Here is a 14,141-nt window from a genome sequence, read left to right as displayed (position 1 = left end):
GACTTCTGTTGCCACTGTCAGGTACATGAGTGACATCAAGGCTGTGCTCTTTCAGAGGCTTCAAATCCCTGCGTAGGAGCCAGCAGAGATTGACGTTGCCAGGGTGTGTTGGACTTGGCTGGCAGCTGTGTGCACAGCTTGTAAGGGACAGTGAGGACAGCAGTAAGGACAGAACCATGACACTGTCCTGCCTATGAACTGCTCCTAGAGTTGCTCTGTCTTGGCTTTCTGAAGTTTTTGTGGCTTGTCCATGAGAAGATTTTGGTGTGCAGTTCATAGGACTGGGGAGGTTAGTCATCCCGGCACACTGTGCTGCTATGCGAAACCCTGCTAAAATGCAACTGGTAAATGCTAACAGCAGCTGAAGTGAGGGAGGTTGCATCTGATTTTTTAAGGAATTAATTTGATGTTGAAGTTCTAGAAAGGCTTTGATTTGGGCTAGGAAACTGGAAGCTACTTGTATTCCTCATAGTTCCCTTAACTATTTTACAGAAAATGTAGGTATTCATGCTTTTCACCAGATAGCTTTCTGCTTTGCAATGCCATAGGCTCTCTCTTCTGAGATCTCAGAAAATTAAGGAATCCTTGTAAGACTGTTGGAAAACACCAGTTTTGTAGGGTTTTTTTAATATAGTTTGAGAAAAATTGTATTCTCAGACAACTCTGAATACATGGTCCTTTGTTCTGCTGTGCTTAGAAATTTAACATATGTTAGTCCAGATTTTCCTTTTACTTTATGTTTGGCTAACATACACGTAAGCTGTTGTTCTAGCAAAAAAACACCTCAAAACACCCTCAAAAACCCTGAGTTCCCAAATGTGCCCTTACAAATGTTGTGATAAAACAAAGCAGCTAATTGTTTGATGCAGTCTGCTGTTTGAAGAAGGCTCCTAGGTCACATAAGAGGATGAAGTGGGGCACAGTTATAATTAATTTGCATCTTCTAATGGAAATAAGACATGGAAAGGCTACTCTGCATTTTGAAAGTGTTAATTGTGTATGGCTGGGTTGTAGAAGGAAGGACAGGCATGGCTAATTCCTTCACTTTTTGTTAATAAAGTTCTCCAGTTACAGCAAAGGAGGAAGATTCTCAGACAAACCACGTCTGCTGGTTCAGATTTCTGACTTTGGAGGAATTAGTACTGTGACGGGAGAGGGCTGACTAGCTTGTATACCAGATGAAAGGTCAGATCCAAGACCTGATCTTGTTCCCATCATTTTGTCTGAGATCTCTGTAGTTTTCTCTACATTCAGTCTATTTCTTAACGTTTCAACTTGCAAAACTCAGTAGCTTCTTCCCACTCTTGCTCCTCTCTGGTTTCCATGGCCAGCGTCTTAGCTTCTGCTAGCCGTGATTCAGCTTATCAACACCTGGAGCTGCTACAGCATAAGGTCTTAACAGTTTTTTCCATGCAAGAGAGTAGAGCACTACACTCTGCTGGCAGGGTATCCTGTATATGCTGTCTTCCTGCAGGAAGCTTCTTCAAAGAGTGTTTTGATTAAGGCTTATGAGATGATTCAGCTTTCCACAGTTCTGTAAGCTTTTATCAGCATTCCCACTCCAAGAGAGGCCCCAGAAATCATCCTGACTTTTTTTTTTTATTTTCAGAGAATCATCCTGTTTGCTTTTCCATCATCAGTCTACAAGTGTCTGTGACCTCAGCCTATACATCAAGGCCATTTTTCTCCCACTGGCTTGTACGCAGCTGATGAATCCCTCAAATTCCTTCTCTGAATTCTTAGTCTCTGCCCAGTCTTCTTGTCCCCTGAAGAAGAATGTCCTTCCCATTAAGTGAAGAGAGCAAATAATTAGCTTGATTTTCTCTATTCTGCTTTGTTGTATCTGAAGCAAAGAGGCATTTGATTCAGGTTGTCTAGCAGGCTTTTTGAAGAGAGAGAAATATGCCTTGACATTGAATACAGGGACTGGAAGAGAAAGGAGAAAAATCTAATAAAGATTTCTAGTGGAGTAAGAATGTTAACTGCAAACTGGGTTTGTCTGTCCTGCTGTCTTTGGAAAATTTGGATGAGCCTGTATGACTTCACACTCCCTAACAAGAATTCGTAATAGCTCATTCTGCTGGAGGCTATACTGTTAATAGGAGAAAAACAAATGTTTGACACACTTTTTGGAGGTAATGCAGATCTCTGTAGTTTCAGAACTTCGTGATGTGAGCTATTCTTTTCTTTTTTTTTTCCTGCCTTTTAAAACACTGTCTAAAAGATGGGCACCCTTTAATAAGCAGCATTGATCGCTGAAGAAGATACCCTGATAGCTTACCTAGCTGTTTTATTGTGTTGTTTCAGCTATGCCTACCTGTACCTTCCCAGCTTGGTGCCAGCAATAAAACACATGAATGATGACTCAGATTTCTGGCTGTGGAGCAGCTTGTGGGATCAGTAGAGTTCTCTTCTTGTGGAGCACCATTTGTTTGCAGAGCAGCTGTTCCCATCTTGGAGAAAATAGGCAGCTTGAGTTTTCTCCATCAGCTGCTCTCCCTGTGTTGATGTCTTGGCTAAGGGTTTCGCGTAACTTTCAGATTTAAAGAAGCCCTGTCCTCACAGTAAAAAAAATAAGTTATATAATTTTGCATAGAAATCCACCTGAGATTTGTCAATATTTTTTCTCGTGCTTTACATCTGTAGATGCAATAAGGCTTTCATTCTGTAATTCCCAAAGAAATAGACAGTGACTTTTCTCTGCTGAGGATCTTTTGAAGAACAGGAAGAGGCAGTCAGCTCAGGTATTGATAATAAAGACTAGATTTATGTTTTTCATTTTTGATCATACAGAACATCTACCAGCAAATGGGTGCTGGACAAAATGGATCTAGGCTTTTCTCTGTTTTGTTTTTTTTTTTTTTTGCTTTGTGTTTTTGTGGTGTTTTTTTTTTTACTATCCTGTATCTTTATTTTGGTTTCCTCCACTTTTCTTTTCTTTGAATGCAATTAAAAAGGTTGCTTTCCTTGGATGCATGAGAAAGTGTGGAATACAGAGAGACTATGTTAGTGACATTTCTCGTCTATAGCTGGGAAATTGCTCCAGGTACTTCATTAAACAAAAGACAACAAGAGAAGTATGACTAACTTTAGATCTTGCCCTTCAGTTTCCTCCACCACAGTTCCACACGGAAATCTAACCTTGTTTATCCAAATTCTTTGCAAATGACGGTCTCTATTGTAAATGCCTGTATGAAGCACATTCTCATTTTGCTAATGCTGCCTGCAACCTTCAATATTTGCTTTTCATGACTAACCCTGAAGGTTTCTAATGCCTTGCTTTTCTGTTTAAATTGGTTATGGCTGTGAGAGTTTTTGAAAATTCCGGTTATTTGCATGGCAGCATTTAAAAGACATCTGGAACCCCCCCTGTTTGTAAACTGATGCCTGTATTAAAACAAATTTTGGTTTGTAAATCAAAACCTCAGTGCCCAGTCTTTCAGGGGCTCACCAATTTCACGCTCTTCAGACGGTGAAACTAATCTTCAAAAGAGTATTGCCCTTCTTGCCCTTTAAGACCATACCCATGTTCCTGAATGCAAAGATGTCAGCTCTGACGCAGAAAGTCCCTGAACCGCAGTTAGCTGAGAGGCTGGAAGAGTGGCCAGGGGAAGTACACTGAACGCTTGCCCTTTTCTGTACTCTTATCTAAGCAGCTGCTGCAAACGTCACTTGCCCAGATGGAGGGCCTGCTGGGCTCTCCTTGCCGTCTGAGCAGGAGTTTCTTGACTAGGTCCTTGCCCTGCCTAACAGCAGGCTCAGGCAAACTGATGTTCTCCTGAAGAGCACAGTGTTTCTCCTTTTGTAAATTTATGTAAGAAACCTTACTTCTGGTAAATGCACCTGTCGTTGTAAAGTGTTGGTTTGGTCTTACGTTGTTACTCTCCTTCGGTAGCTGTTGTGGGAATCCTCAGAAACCCAAGCTGGGATTGATGGGAGCTGGAGAATGTATCTTAACAGCTCACCCACAAATCTGCCAGCTGCGGAGCGATGTCTGTGCAAGCTCCTTTTCACTCGCAGCCCCTAAGTAGCAGTCAGGCAAATTGGGACCAAGTTGCGGCTTCAGTCTGGACCCCTGGGAGTCTCTCTCAAGGATTTCCCTGATAAAAGCGTGACAAGCACACATCTGTGGGAGAGTGGGGAATTCTGGTCAGCTGAACTCCATGTCTGACACTGAGAGCAGTCACCTGGCCAGGGAGGAGACTGAAGCAAACCGAGCAGTTATACAGGACCTGGGGCAAATAATGTTGCAGAGAGAAAGTGCATTTGCATCCGTACGAATTGCAGCAGCAAAGCTCAGTCTTCTTTCTGCCATGGTGTTCTCCCTGCTCCTTCCCCACGTGGTGTCTTTATTGCAACACTTCTTGTCTCCTCAGACCTATCAGCATTATGAAAATGTCCGGCAAACTCTCTGCTGCTGCAGATACTGGCTCAGCTCCGCCAGCATTGGCAATGCAAAGAGGTCTTACACGGGGCAGGCTGTGTCCCCGGCTCTCTCCGTTAGACGTGCTGTGAACGTAGGTAGTCTGACAGGTTCATAAAAAGGAAAGGGGGAGTGGCAGGTCGCCCCTTCATGCTAGAATCAGACAGTAATTGAATTGAATGACATTTACAACAGTGGTGGGAAGCTTTTGAAATACTGCTTTTGTACGCAGACATAGCTGTAAACAGCTTGGTGTTAATAAATCTTGAATTCAGGTGGCCAGGGAATGGTATGGGCACGTGTAAATTGAGTTCACGCAACTCAGAGCCAATTGTAGATAAGCTTTTTAGCATTGATGTAATGCAATTACTTAAACCCTGCTGTAGGGAACAGTTCATCTGAGAGCATGGTGCTAATGACAGATGTGACTAAAATCTGTCCACGTTATCAGTTGCTTTTGTCAGTGACTGAAAGCCAGTGACATCAAACAGTATGCTGGCAGCTAGCAGAACGTCAGCAAACTCCAGCAGTTTCAATACCTTGTTAAAATTGCATCAGCGTTTTATGATGGTGGTAGGCTTACGCTGCGCTTGTGGTCCCCGACTGAGGCAAGCAGCTTGACTTCTTCCCCTGTTCCCCAGAAATGATGATTGCAGCTCTGAAGTTTTAGTTGAAGAGATGTGTGTGCTAGTTGTTGGGAGGATACGATGCAGTGATTTGATTACAGCTAAAGGATTTTTTTGATCTTGTACAAACAAAATGTTACTCAGCTAGCGTAGAAATGACTAAAACTGGAAGCTATTGAAGTAAACATAATGCCGAATAATGAAGATGCCTTACATTTCTTCTGAATATTCTTTAGACGGCGTTTTTAGAAAAAATCCCTAATGATATTGGAGAGACAAGAGAAAGACTTCTAGGGTATTTTTTTAAATCCTCTTAGAAAACATGATTATCCGTAATAATAATCCGTATTCTCAAAACCGCATGTAATCCTAAGGGAGTATATTTTAAGGCACATGTATTTATTTAACTCGAGGAGTCTCAAAATTCATGCAGAACAATGGCAATCAGAGGTTAAATGCGTATTAAGTCGTCTTCTGGTGCAGGATCATTTCCTTCCTTTGCTGTATGCCCGAGTGCCTAATCTGTTCTTCATTTGAGTGACTCAAGCCGTTGAGCTTCCCTGGCTGCTGCTGAAGATTCTTCCTAGAACCTCTTTGCTCTTACTGGAAAATGTTCTTGCTCATCAAGCTGGAAATCATTTCCTGATCTACAGATCCTAATTTTGTTAGCTCCCCTGCTAACGCTTCTTCCCTGATCAATTCTTTACTTGCTACAGCCTTTAAACACTTGCAGATAATAGTAACATAGATGCCTGCAACAGTATTAATAACAAAGCAATTTTCATCTAGGGATTTAAAACATCTTACATATATGAAGCTTCTCAGCAGTACTGCAAGCCATTAAAAGTATTAATGGCTTTATTTCATGGAGGAATAAAGTCATACGGAGGAAGGTTGTAATGAATTACATAGATTTCTCTCCCAAAAGCTTTCTTTGTACGTATTTGGGCTATGGCTTGTTGCTGCTATTTCTGCTAAATAAACGTAGAATAATTCTAAGTACAGAGAAAGGGGGCGGGTGATAATGTGCAGAGTTTGCACATTGTATGTGGCCAAAAAAAAGGAATTAAAAAAAAACCTCTGGCAAGCATGAAGAAAAAATGGAAGGAACGGGAGGACGAATTCAAGACTTTTAGTCATATTTTGATTAGGTCAGAAGAAATCTGAAAACCAAAACTTGCACCCAAGTTTTTTCAAAAGGATTCACTGACGTGCTGCTGCCCAAGAAATAAAGACTTGCTGCCTGTGAGGCTGAGTTGCAGCGTTTCTCCGTGAGTTATGTCTGCTCATCACTCAGAGAATTGCACCTGCAGGCACTGCTGGAGATGATGATCAAAAAAGACTCCTAAGAGCCTCCAGCCCAGGTGGCAGCAATAGGAGAGGCTGTCCATACGGGTATGGCCACTTCTCTGGGGTGTGCAGCACTAAGCACTGGGTTTTTTTAAAATGCCGATTTGAATGTCTAAAGTTGTCCAGTATGCCCAATAGCTAAGATTCTCCTTACACAGAAAATCAGGAAATGCATGTTATTGTTTGGGTTTGGACAATTCCTGTGTCTTCAGATTATACCCCACTCTGCTAGTTTCCCAGGAGAAAGTAGAATTCCTTTCTTAAGAGGTTTACACTTTAAATAGGGAAGAAGGTATGGTAGAAAAGACTTACTGATCTCATTTATGATGGAAAATGGAGGAAGAGAGAGTTAGTGCCTGGTTTGTGGCTGTAGATCAGATATCACAGTCTTTAGTATTGTACTTCAGACGTGCTAATGGGAATTACTTAAAAAATTCCCATCTCAACAGTCACTTTCATGCTTAAAGTCATAGTCGCCTTCACTGTTGATCACATTCTGTTTTCTCCCCTGGGTGCTTTCAACATTTCCCCTTATGCTTTAATGAATAATATTCCTTAGTCCTTTTTCAGGTCACCAGTGTTAGGTATTAAATAAGCCAGGAAAGGAAAGAACTTGCTCCAGCCCACCAAACACTTCCTTCAAACTCAGTGCAGTGTGGTTTATCGCTGCGCTGCATTTATGCTCCTTCAGTAAGATTTTGGTCTCTGGTGATTTTGTGCGCAAAGTGATCTGAATTAATTTTTCTCAACATTTCTGCACAACGCTTTACCAAAAGCTTGCTGAAGACTAGGTATGCTAATGACAAACACATAAAAAATGCATGGTGCATGGAACAAATAACTATTTCAGCCATAAAAATATATTATACATTTTCATTTGGAATAGCAGAATAGAGAAGTGCGAAAATGGGACTTTCTAACAGATGCTTTTGATAAAGCTATAAAGAACTAAATGCAAATGGACTGTTGTGAGTGATTAAAATGTAATGCTCCTAATGTTTCAGTAATTAAAAATGCATCCTGTGTTCTTAACAGTAGAGTTGTTATATGTCTTCCTAGCTTAAGTCAGTGAAAGGCCTTTGCTACGTTTCTCTGACGCATTCCTAAGCAGCAGTGCTTAGCTTCAGTACCCATTTCAATTTTGTGTAAACTGAATTAAACACTTGGAAGCTTGATACACGGTTACCAGAAAGTTTTATTAAGATTAATATTTTAGTGAGCTTTGAAGAAATCTGAAGGCTTGTATGAAAAGAAATTAAAGAAAAGCCTAGTGATTTACTGCAGATTTGATTAGTTGGTCTGTTTGTTTTTTAAGCCTGAACAGTCATGGGATATAGCTTGTCCTGCTCTTAAATTGGTTTGCATCCAACAGTACGTCTTGGCTACCGGCTGGATAAAGTCAAATTGATGAATTCCCTGTTTTATAGCATTTTCAACATTTCAAAAACAAGAGAAGGGTTCCTTGTTGTCTCTCCCTCCCAAACACTGCTGAGCACAAGCTGCTGAGGAGGGCAAAGGTGTTGTTTTCAGGTTCCTTCTAGAGCCAGGCAGCCAGCACCAACTGGCAGCTGTGAATTATGAAACTTCAGTTATTCCCTGTCCGCCTGGCGGGTCGTGAGGAATGGCACTGTAGAGCTGTAATGCTACCTTTTTGGACTCGCTTCTAATAAGCACTGCATTTTTTCCTCACCCGCTTTTAGACCCGGATACAGAAGTTTGTCTTCATGCTCTGCGGCTCCTCCAGTCTGTGATTCTGGAGCCAGAAGTATTAGCCAAGGCAGCCTCTGAGATGCGCGATACTTTGCCATTTCAGCGTATCATTGCACTGTCAAAGAGCCGCAATGCAGATCTGCAAGCACTTGCGAAAGAACTACTTGAAGATCTTAAAATACTTGAGTATGAAGCATAGAAGAGCTCTTTGACACCAACTGCTTATGTCTTTCCTACATTTTTATGCTGCAAGAGTTGTTAGAGATGGGCTTGACTGAAAAAACCTCTGCCTAAGTTCCTCTGACAAAATCCTTCCTGGAGATTAGGTAACCCAACTGAAATAATACTCGGGAAAACGTGTTGGGTTTTAGCTGCCCAAATACAATCTTACGTCATCTGGTAGAGATGAGGCAGACTCAATTACTTCGAGTAGGATTTTGTTGATAATGGGTTTCAAAATGATCCAGGTTATGTTGTCTATTTACCGTATATAGGGAGTAAAGCAGTCATCTCATTCATTGATAATACATAGTTTATTGCAGCGGTAAATAATTTTGTTGGTCCATCCTTAATAATTATTGTACTGTGAGGAAAATTTTGTTGCTTTTCATAACTCTTCTGTGTCAGAATGCACCCCAAGTTCCAGTTTTATTGCTGTTACTTCTCACCGCTCATTTTCTATTCTAATAAAAGAAAACTTAAATTCTGTATCGTGTAATGGATTCTGCTTTCAAAATTCGCATTCAGATTCACTCGAGCTGCAAGTTGGCTCGGTCTGTGGCTGACAAGTGTACTAGAAACCGAGCTATTGTTTTTTGAAAAGCCCTGGAAAAAGGAAATTAATTACTGTTGACTGTGGTACCTAGTTGTGCGCTGAAGAGGCTAAAATGAACTGCTTCTCTGTTGTGAGCATCATTGCATTCTCGCACAACTGTGGTGTTTGTTAGAGTTTCTGCGTACAGCTTGCTTACCTCAGTGGTCAATACAAACCTTTGTGTGCTTTGTATTGGTATAATTTACACATTTTTCAGAAAAAAAAAATAGCATCCGTTTCTGTGATGACAGAAGCACAGGCAGTTAGGTGATGCTATTCAAAGGAATAGCAAATGAGAAATGCAATGCTGTCGTAGCAACTTTTTCCATACTAAAGTTATGGTCGCTCAGCTGCGAACCCAATGTATTAACAAAATACAATGTGGACTTCTAAACCAAATGTACAGAAAACAACAAGTAAACTTCATAGGATTTAAATATTGTGACTGGCACACAGTTTCAGAGGAAGACCGTTGTAAAATACATAAGTTAAGGTACAGGTCATCTCCCATTAGGCTGTCTGCAGAATGATGAATGTCCAGAGTTAAAAATGTAATAAATCAGCTTAAAATGACTTGAAATAATTGGCTCAAATGCTACAAAGGGTAGCAGTCCGATTTGGGACTGTCTAAAATGAAGATTAAGATGCAGATCTCACATACATGAAAGGGTTGCACAGGGTTGTGCTGTGTCAGGTTCAATGCTACATTGAACTTAGCAAGTGCAGATTTTTGGAAGGCTTTAAATCTTCTTTAAAGCATGCTTTCTTTGGATTTGTTTTCTTATCTTACTATCCTAGTTAAACCTCCTGGAGTTTAATCCTAAAGGGATCAAAATGATAATTGGCAATTTCCTGGAATTTCAACTCAGGAAAGTGTTCGATTTTAAGAAGCTCTAAAGGGCATCCACTTTCCGTTTAATCGGTAGCTGCTCATGAAGGTCTTTCATCAAACTTCTGGAAGACAGTAAATAACAGAAAAAGAAAAAAAGTAATTCTGTGAGCAGAGGAGGCTTCTGTGAAGCCTCATATCCTGTGGATTTGAGATACTTCTTGAAAATTTCCATGTCCCTTCCCCTTGAAACCAAGTCCACCCAAGGGACAGCATGGAGTGCACAAGCTGAAGATGACATGGCTGCTCGTGGCCAGGTTAGCAAGCTGTGGAGATGGGCTGGTTAGCTGCTGCCAAGCAGCGTGTACGCCACTTTGAAGGTTTTAATTAGGTCTTTTCTGCTGTTACCCTACCTGGTCATGGAGCTTGAGGGAGCTTAATTATCTTTTGAGAAGTCTTCTCCCTCTGTCAAGTTTGCTGGGAGCTGACTGGCAGATTTGACGTTATGAGAGGGCCTGGCAATGCAGTTGCACCTCATTTCTGTATGAAATCAGGAAACAAAACACTCAGGGCTGTTCATTTTAATTGTGTGTCCACCGGCATGGTCAGCACTTAAAAGCCATGCTAAAATAGGTGATTTGAGACACTACAGTTTTTCCCCAGCAAGCTGCTCAGATCTGATGGTAAGTCTTTGACTGTCTCCCAGATGACTTTATTTTCAGGTGTAGCTCACCAAGACTCTTTCTTCAAAATCAAACCATCAATGATCCACCGACCTTGAGAAGGTCTTTTTTCTGTACTAAGTGTTTTAATTATGCAAAATTAATACGCAAAAGTCACCGCATCTGTAAAACACAGTCTACCTTCAAAAATACCAGAGCAAATTTCCCTGAATTTACTTCCTCTAGGTATTTGCAATTGAGTCTTTATTTGGGTTTATGGAAAAGCAAAATAAAACATTTGAGGGGAACTTGTTATCACAGGGAAGCAAATTCATAATACTTTTTGGTTTGGGAAAAAAAAAAACGTTACTGGAGTCAAATTGTGCTGAAGTAAGGCAAGCGGATAGAAGCCAGGGACAAGCCTGACCCCTTAACATTTCAGAGTGTTTGAAATTTCATTAAGATTTCTCAAATATTTTAGGAAAACAGTTGGACATTACTAGTTGCAGATTGCGTTATGAGCTGTTACATCTTTTTGCTGTTTTTCAGGTTCCTTTATTCCCCAGTCCCCCATTCGATGGAGCCGGGGACCAGCCCCCTCCTCCTGCTCCTCTCCAGCTCTAGGGCTGTGTTGCAGTTAATGGAACCTTTTTGCTGGGGGAGTGAAGCCTGCAGCTCTCCATGCAGGCGTCTGCTATACCCCAGGCGTACTGTTGGACGTGTCGTGGTGGGATTCTCCCAGACCTTGGCGTCTATCATAAACTACTGATCTGGACTTTCCAGGCAGTGTCACCAATGCCTTCCTCATTGTTCCTTTCTGCATGCTAAAATTGGTGGGAGTCTCATGCCATTGGGTGTAGAGGACGCTCCAGTGACTCGCTGGGACAAGGTGCCAACTGTTTAGTTTAGATGGCTAAAATTAGGTGAGATGGATCCTACTCTTTGCTGTCTATTTGGCAATAATAGATACAGAGCAAGTTGTCAGGTTATCCTACTGTTTGCAGATAGTGTTTTAGAATCTCGTTTGTTGATAAGCTTGAGAAATCCCTGTTTGGAGGAGAAGAGTGATCAAAGTCTTAATTTCTCTTCATGTGGCTAGTGCCAGATGTTAGGCTTTTAAGGAACCGCGGATCTCCTTTGAGTTTCCCTCTCCTTTGAAACACATCTTTTTGGACAATTTATGAATAAAGAAAGTCTCTAAATAACAGGTGGTGCTCAAAAAACTTAGAGCATGTCAAAACTATTTACAAAGTTGAACAATGGGTTTATACAAAGAACACAGTATGACACTATAAGGTGCTGCTGCGGTTACAGACTGGTTAACATACGCATTATTAATCTCTGGTTTTACTTTGCTGTGAAGTTTTGCTTCAGTCTGAAACTGTGGGCCATTAGGAAGTTTTACTGTTCTAAAACCAAGAGTTCAGCGTATGCTTTGGAAAACACCTGCTTTTTTTCTGGATCCCGTTGAAAAGTTTGGGATTCTTCTGTGTAGTAATTGATTAATTGCATTACTAGCTTGTCGGAGAAAAGGTGGTTCACACAGTCAAAGCACTAGTTTCACCAGCCATGTTCAAAGTCTGGAGTTACTCCATCGTTGCCGTTTGCTCTGTTGCACAATTTCAGAGTTTCAGCGAAGAAGAAAATGTGAGTTTGGTGTTGCTTTGAGATTATCAGAGTTACTCCAGATTTATACCCATATAACTGAAAGCAAAATTTGGCTCTTATGCTAAGTTGTCTCAAAAGATGAAAAATCCATCTTAAAAATCCTTAGAAGAAAGCACCTGTTTACTTCACAGTATCAGCTGCATAATTAAAATTGAACTTTACTCCTTTCAGTTTTATATACTGCGTACAGAGCAGCTGAAACGACGTCAGTTTGCTGATACTCCTGGGAAATGCTGGCTTTTCATATTTGATGCTGATAATCAATTAGATGCAAAGGAAAAATAAATGAGGATCCCCTAAGGGTATTTCCTGTAACTTAAGAAGTTTAGTTATGTAACGTACTGGCCCACCAGTTCTTCATGTGGTATCTTAGGTTGATTGGCCTGGACTGTGAGCTGGCTGTAAAGAAACTGGGAAACCTCGGTAGAAGAAAGGAAGGCGCAGCCTGAGGGCAGACCTTCCCCGGAGGCTCTGTGCCCCGTGCTGAGTGGCAGGCACGGCAGTGTGAGTGGCCTGGCATCTCTGAAGGGGACTGTGAGATCTTGGATGAGAACTGGGCAACCGGCTGCCCAGCTCCTGAGCGAAGCTGGTGTTTGGTTGCACGCTGACGCTGGCCCGCTCCCAGGAGCTCATGACAAGATGGTGAACTAGAGTTCAAGACACATCATCCCGTTATGGTTGCTTAAGAGAGGGAAGTAAGTTGGAGGAAGAATGGGAGAGCGTGGAGATTTGGTCACACGGCCATGAGTGAACTTTCAGATGAAAGTTTCAGGGAAACTTTCAGATTCAATTTCAGCTGGTCGCACCAGTCATTTGGCTGCTCCTTTGGATTGACGTTTGCAATTGTGATATGGGCTGATTAGCACAAATTGGACTTCAGAATTGATAAGATTTTACAAGTCTTGCAAATGTTGTATGATTCATCTCTATTGCTTCCAGTCCTGCATGGAGGCTGGAGGCGAGGAGAAAAGAGTTTTACCAGGGAATAAAGAACCTCTGTTATCCTTGCCCACTGCATGCACTACAAGTTAAGGGATATGCAAAGCATGGCTGCCCCTTCCCTTCCCTCCATAGCATGTAATTTGCAGCTGCATCTGGCCATGTCTGTTTTGTTCTGCAGGTAATTTTCCGGATTTGGATGCAGGAACTTTTGCAACTGCCAGTTGCTTCTCATCTATGTGCGTTACAAGTTACAGCTGATAAAAAGTAATCAGAAAACTCTTGAGGTCATACAGGTTTTAACTTCTCCAGTGCTTTATGATGACCTTTACAACCTATAACTTGCTCGGTCGGAAACCTTAACAAGACTTTGACCAAATTACAGTTCCGCGTGTAATTTATAGGACTATAATTTTTACTGTGGGCGCGACCGCAGTTAAAGCACTTCTGATGCCAGGTGCTCAGTCTTTTTGAACGTGTGTGTTTTTCATTTTCTGTGCTGTTGGGCTGCAGTCATGAGAGGCAGCGATCGCTGAGGGCAAGGCTGGTGTGGGGCTGGGGAAGGGCAAGATCGGTTCTGCCAGCCCGATGGGGAAGGTCAGGTCCGGCTGAGCTGCCTCAGTGGCTTTCGTGCCACCTGGGTCTGAGGCAGAGGAATGGGTTGGGTGTTAGGAAATAAAGTGAGCTGTTCAAAGCTCTCTGCAGAGAGATAAATGCCTCCTTTCTTCTGTAGCTGTATCGCCACCAGGGTCAAATAAAGTGCAGCAGTCACCCTGTGTTAGCACAAAACAGAAAATGGAGAATGTAGGAAAAAACCCACCCACTTCTTTTGTCTGCACCCCTTCCTCCTGAGCAGGATCTGCGGTGTCCAGAATCAATTTCAAGGGCACTTTGGCTTAACCATGGCATTTGCGAGAGCTGATCAGTGCAACTGGCCCCTCGCTGCTTGCCAGCGTACTGCAGATTTACGGGAGGACTTACTGCTATGGTTCCTGGCATTTCTACAGCTCTCATGGGACTCGTTGAGGCTTTCGGTGCAGTACATGGATAGGTCTTCAGGAGGGCTTCTGCCATTTGCTCAGCCTGTGGTTTTCCAGGACCTGCTGGAATGGGGAAGAGG

General features: G+C 42.0%; 1 protein-coding gene across 5 annotated transcripts in view; it reads left to right on the top strand.

Moving 5' to 3' along the window:
• Positions 1-8,817, top strand: part of HSF2BP (heat shock transcription factor 2 binding protein) — a 36,706-nt gene extending 27,889 nt beyond the window's left edge. For 3 of the 5 annotated variants that reach the window (XM_074603061.1, XM_074603037.1, XM_074603068.1), the window contains one exon: positions 8,100-8,817. In XM_074603061.1, the coding sequence (XP_074459162.1) occupies positions 8,100-8,308 (209 nt within the window). In that variant the 3' untranslated portion in view covers positions 8,309-8,817. Of the gene's footprint in view, positions 1-1,609; positions 6,440-8,099 lie in introns of those variants that run through there. The other 2 variants (XM_074603054.1, XM_074603048.1) reach the window with 2 other exon arrangements.
• The last annotated feature ends 5,324 nt before the right edge of the window (positions 8,818-14,141 follow it).

Source organism: Larus michahellis, chromosome 1, assembly GCF_964199755.1.
Source record: "Larus michahellis chromosome 1, bLarMic1.1, whole genome shotgun sequence".
Classification (NCBI taxonomy): domain Eukaryota; kingdom Metazoa; phylum Chordata; class Aves; order Charadriiformes; family Laridae; genus Larus; species Larus michahellis.
This window is presented reverse-complemented; position numbering and strand designations above follow the sequence as displayed.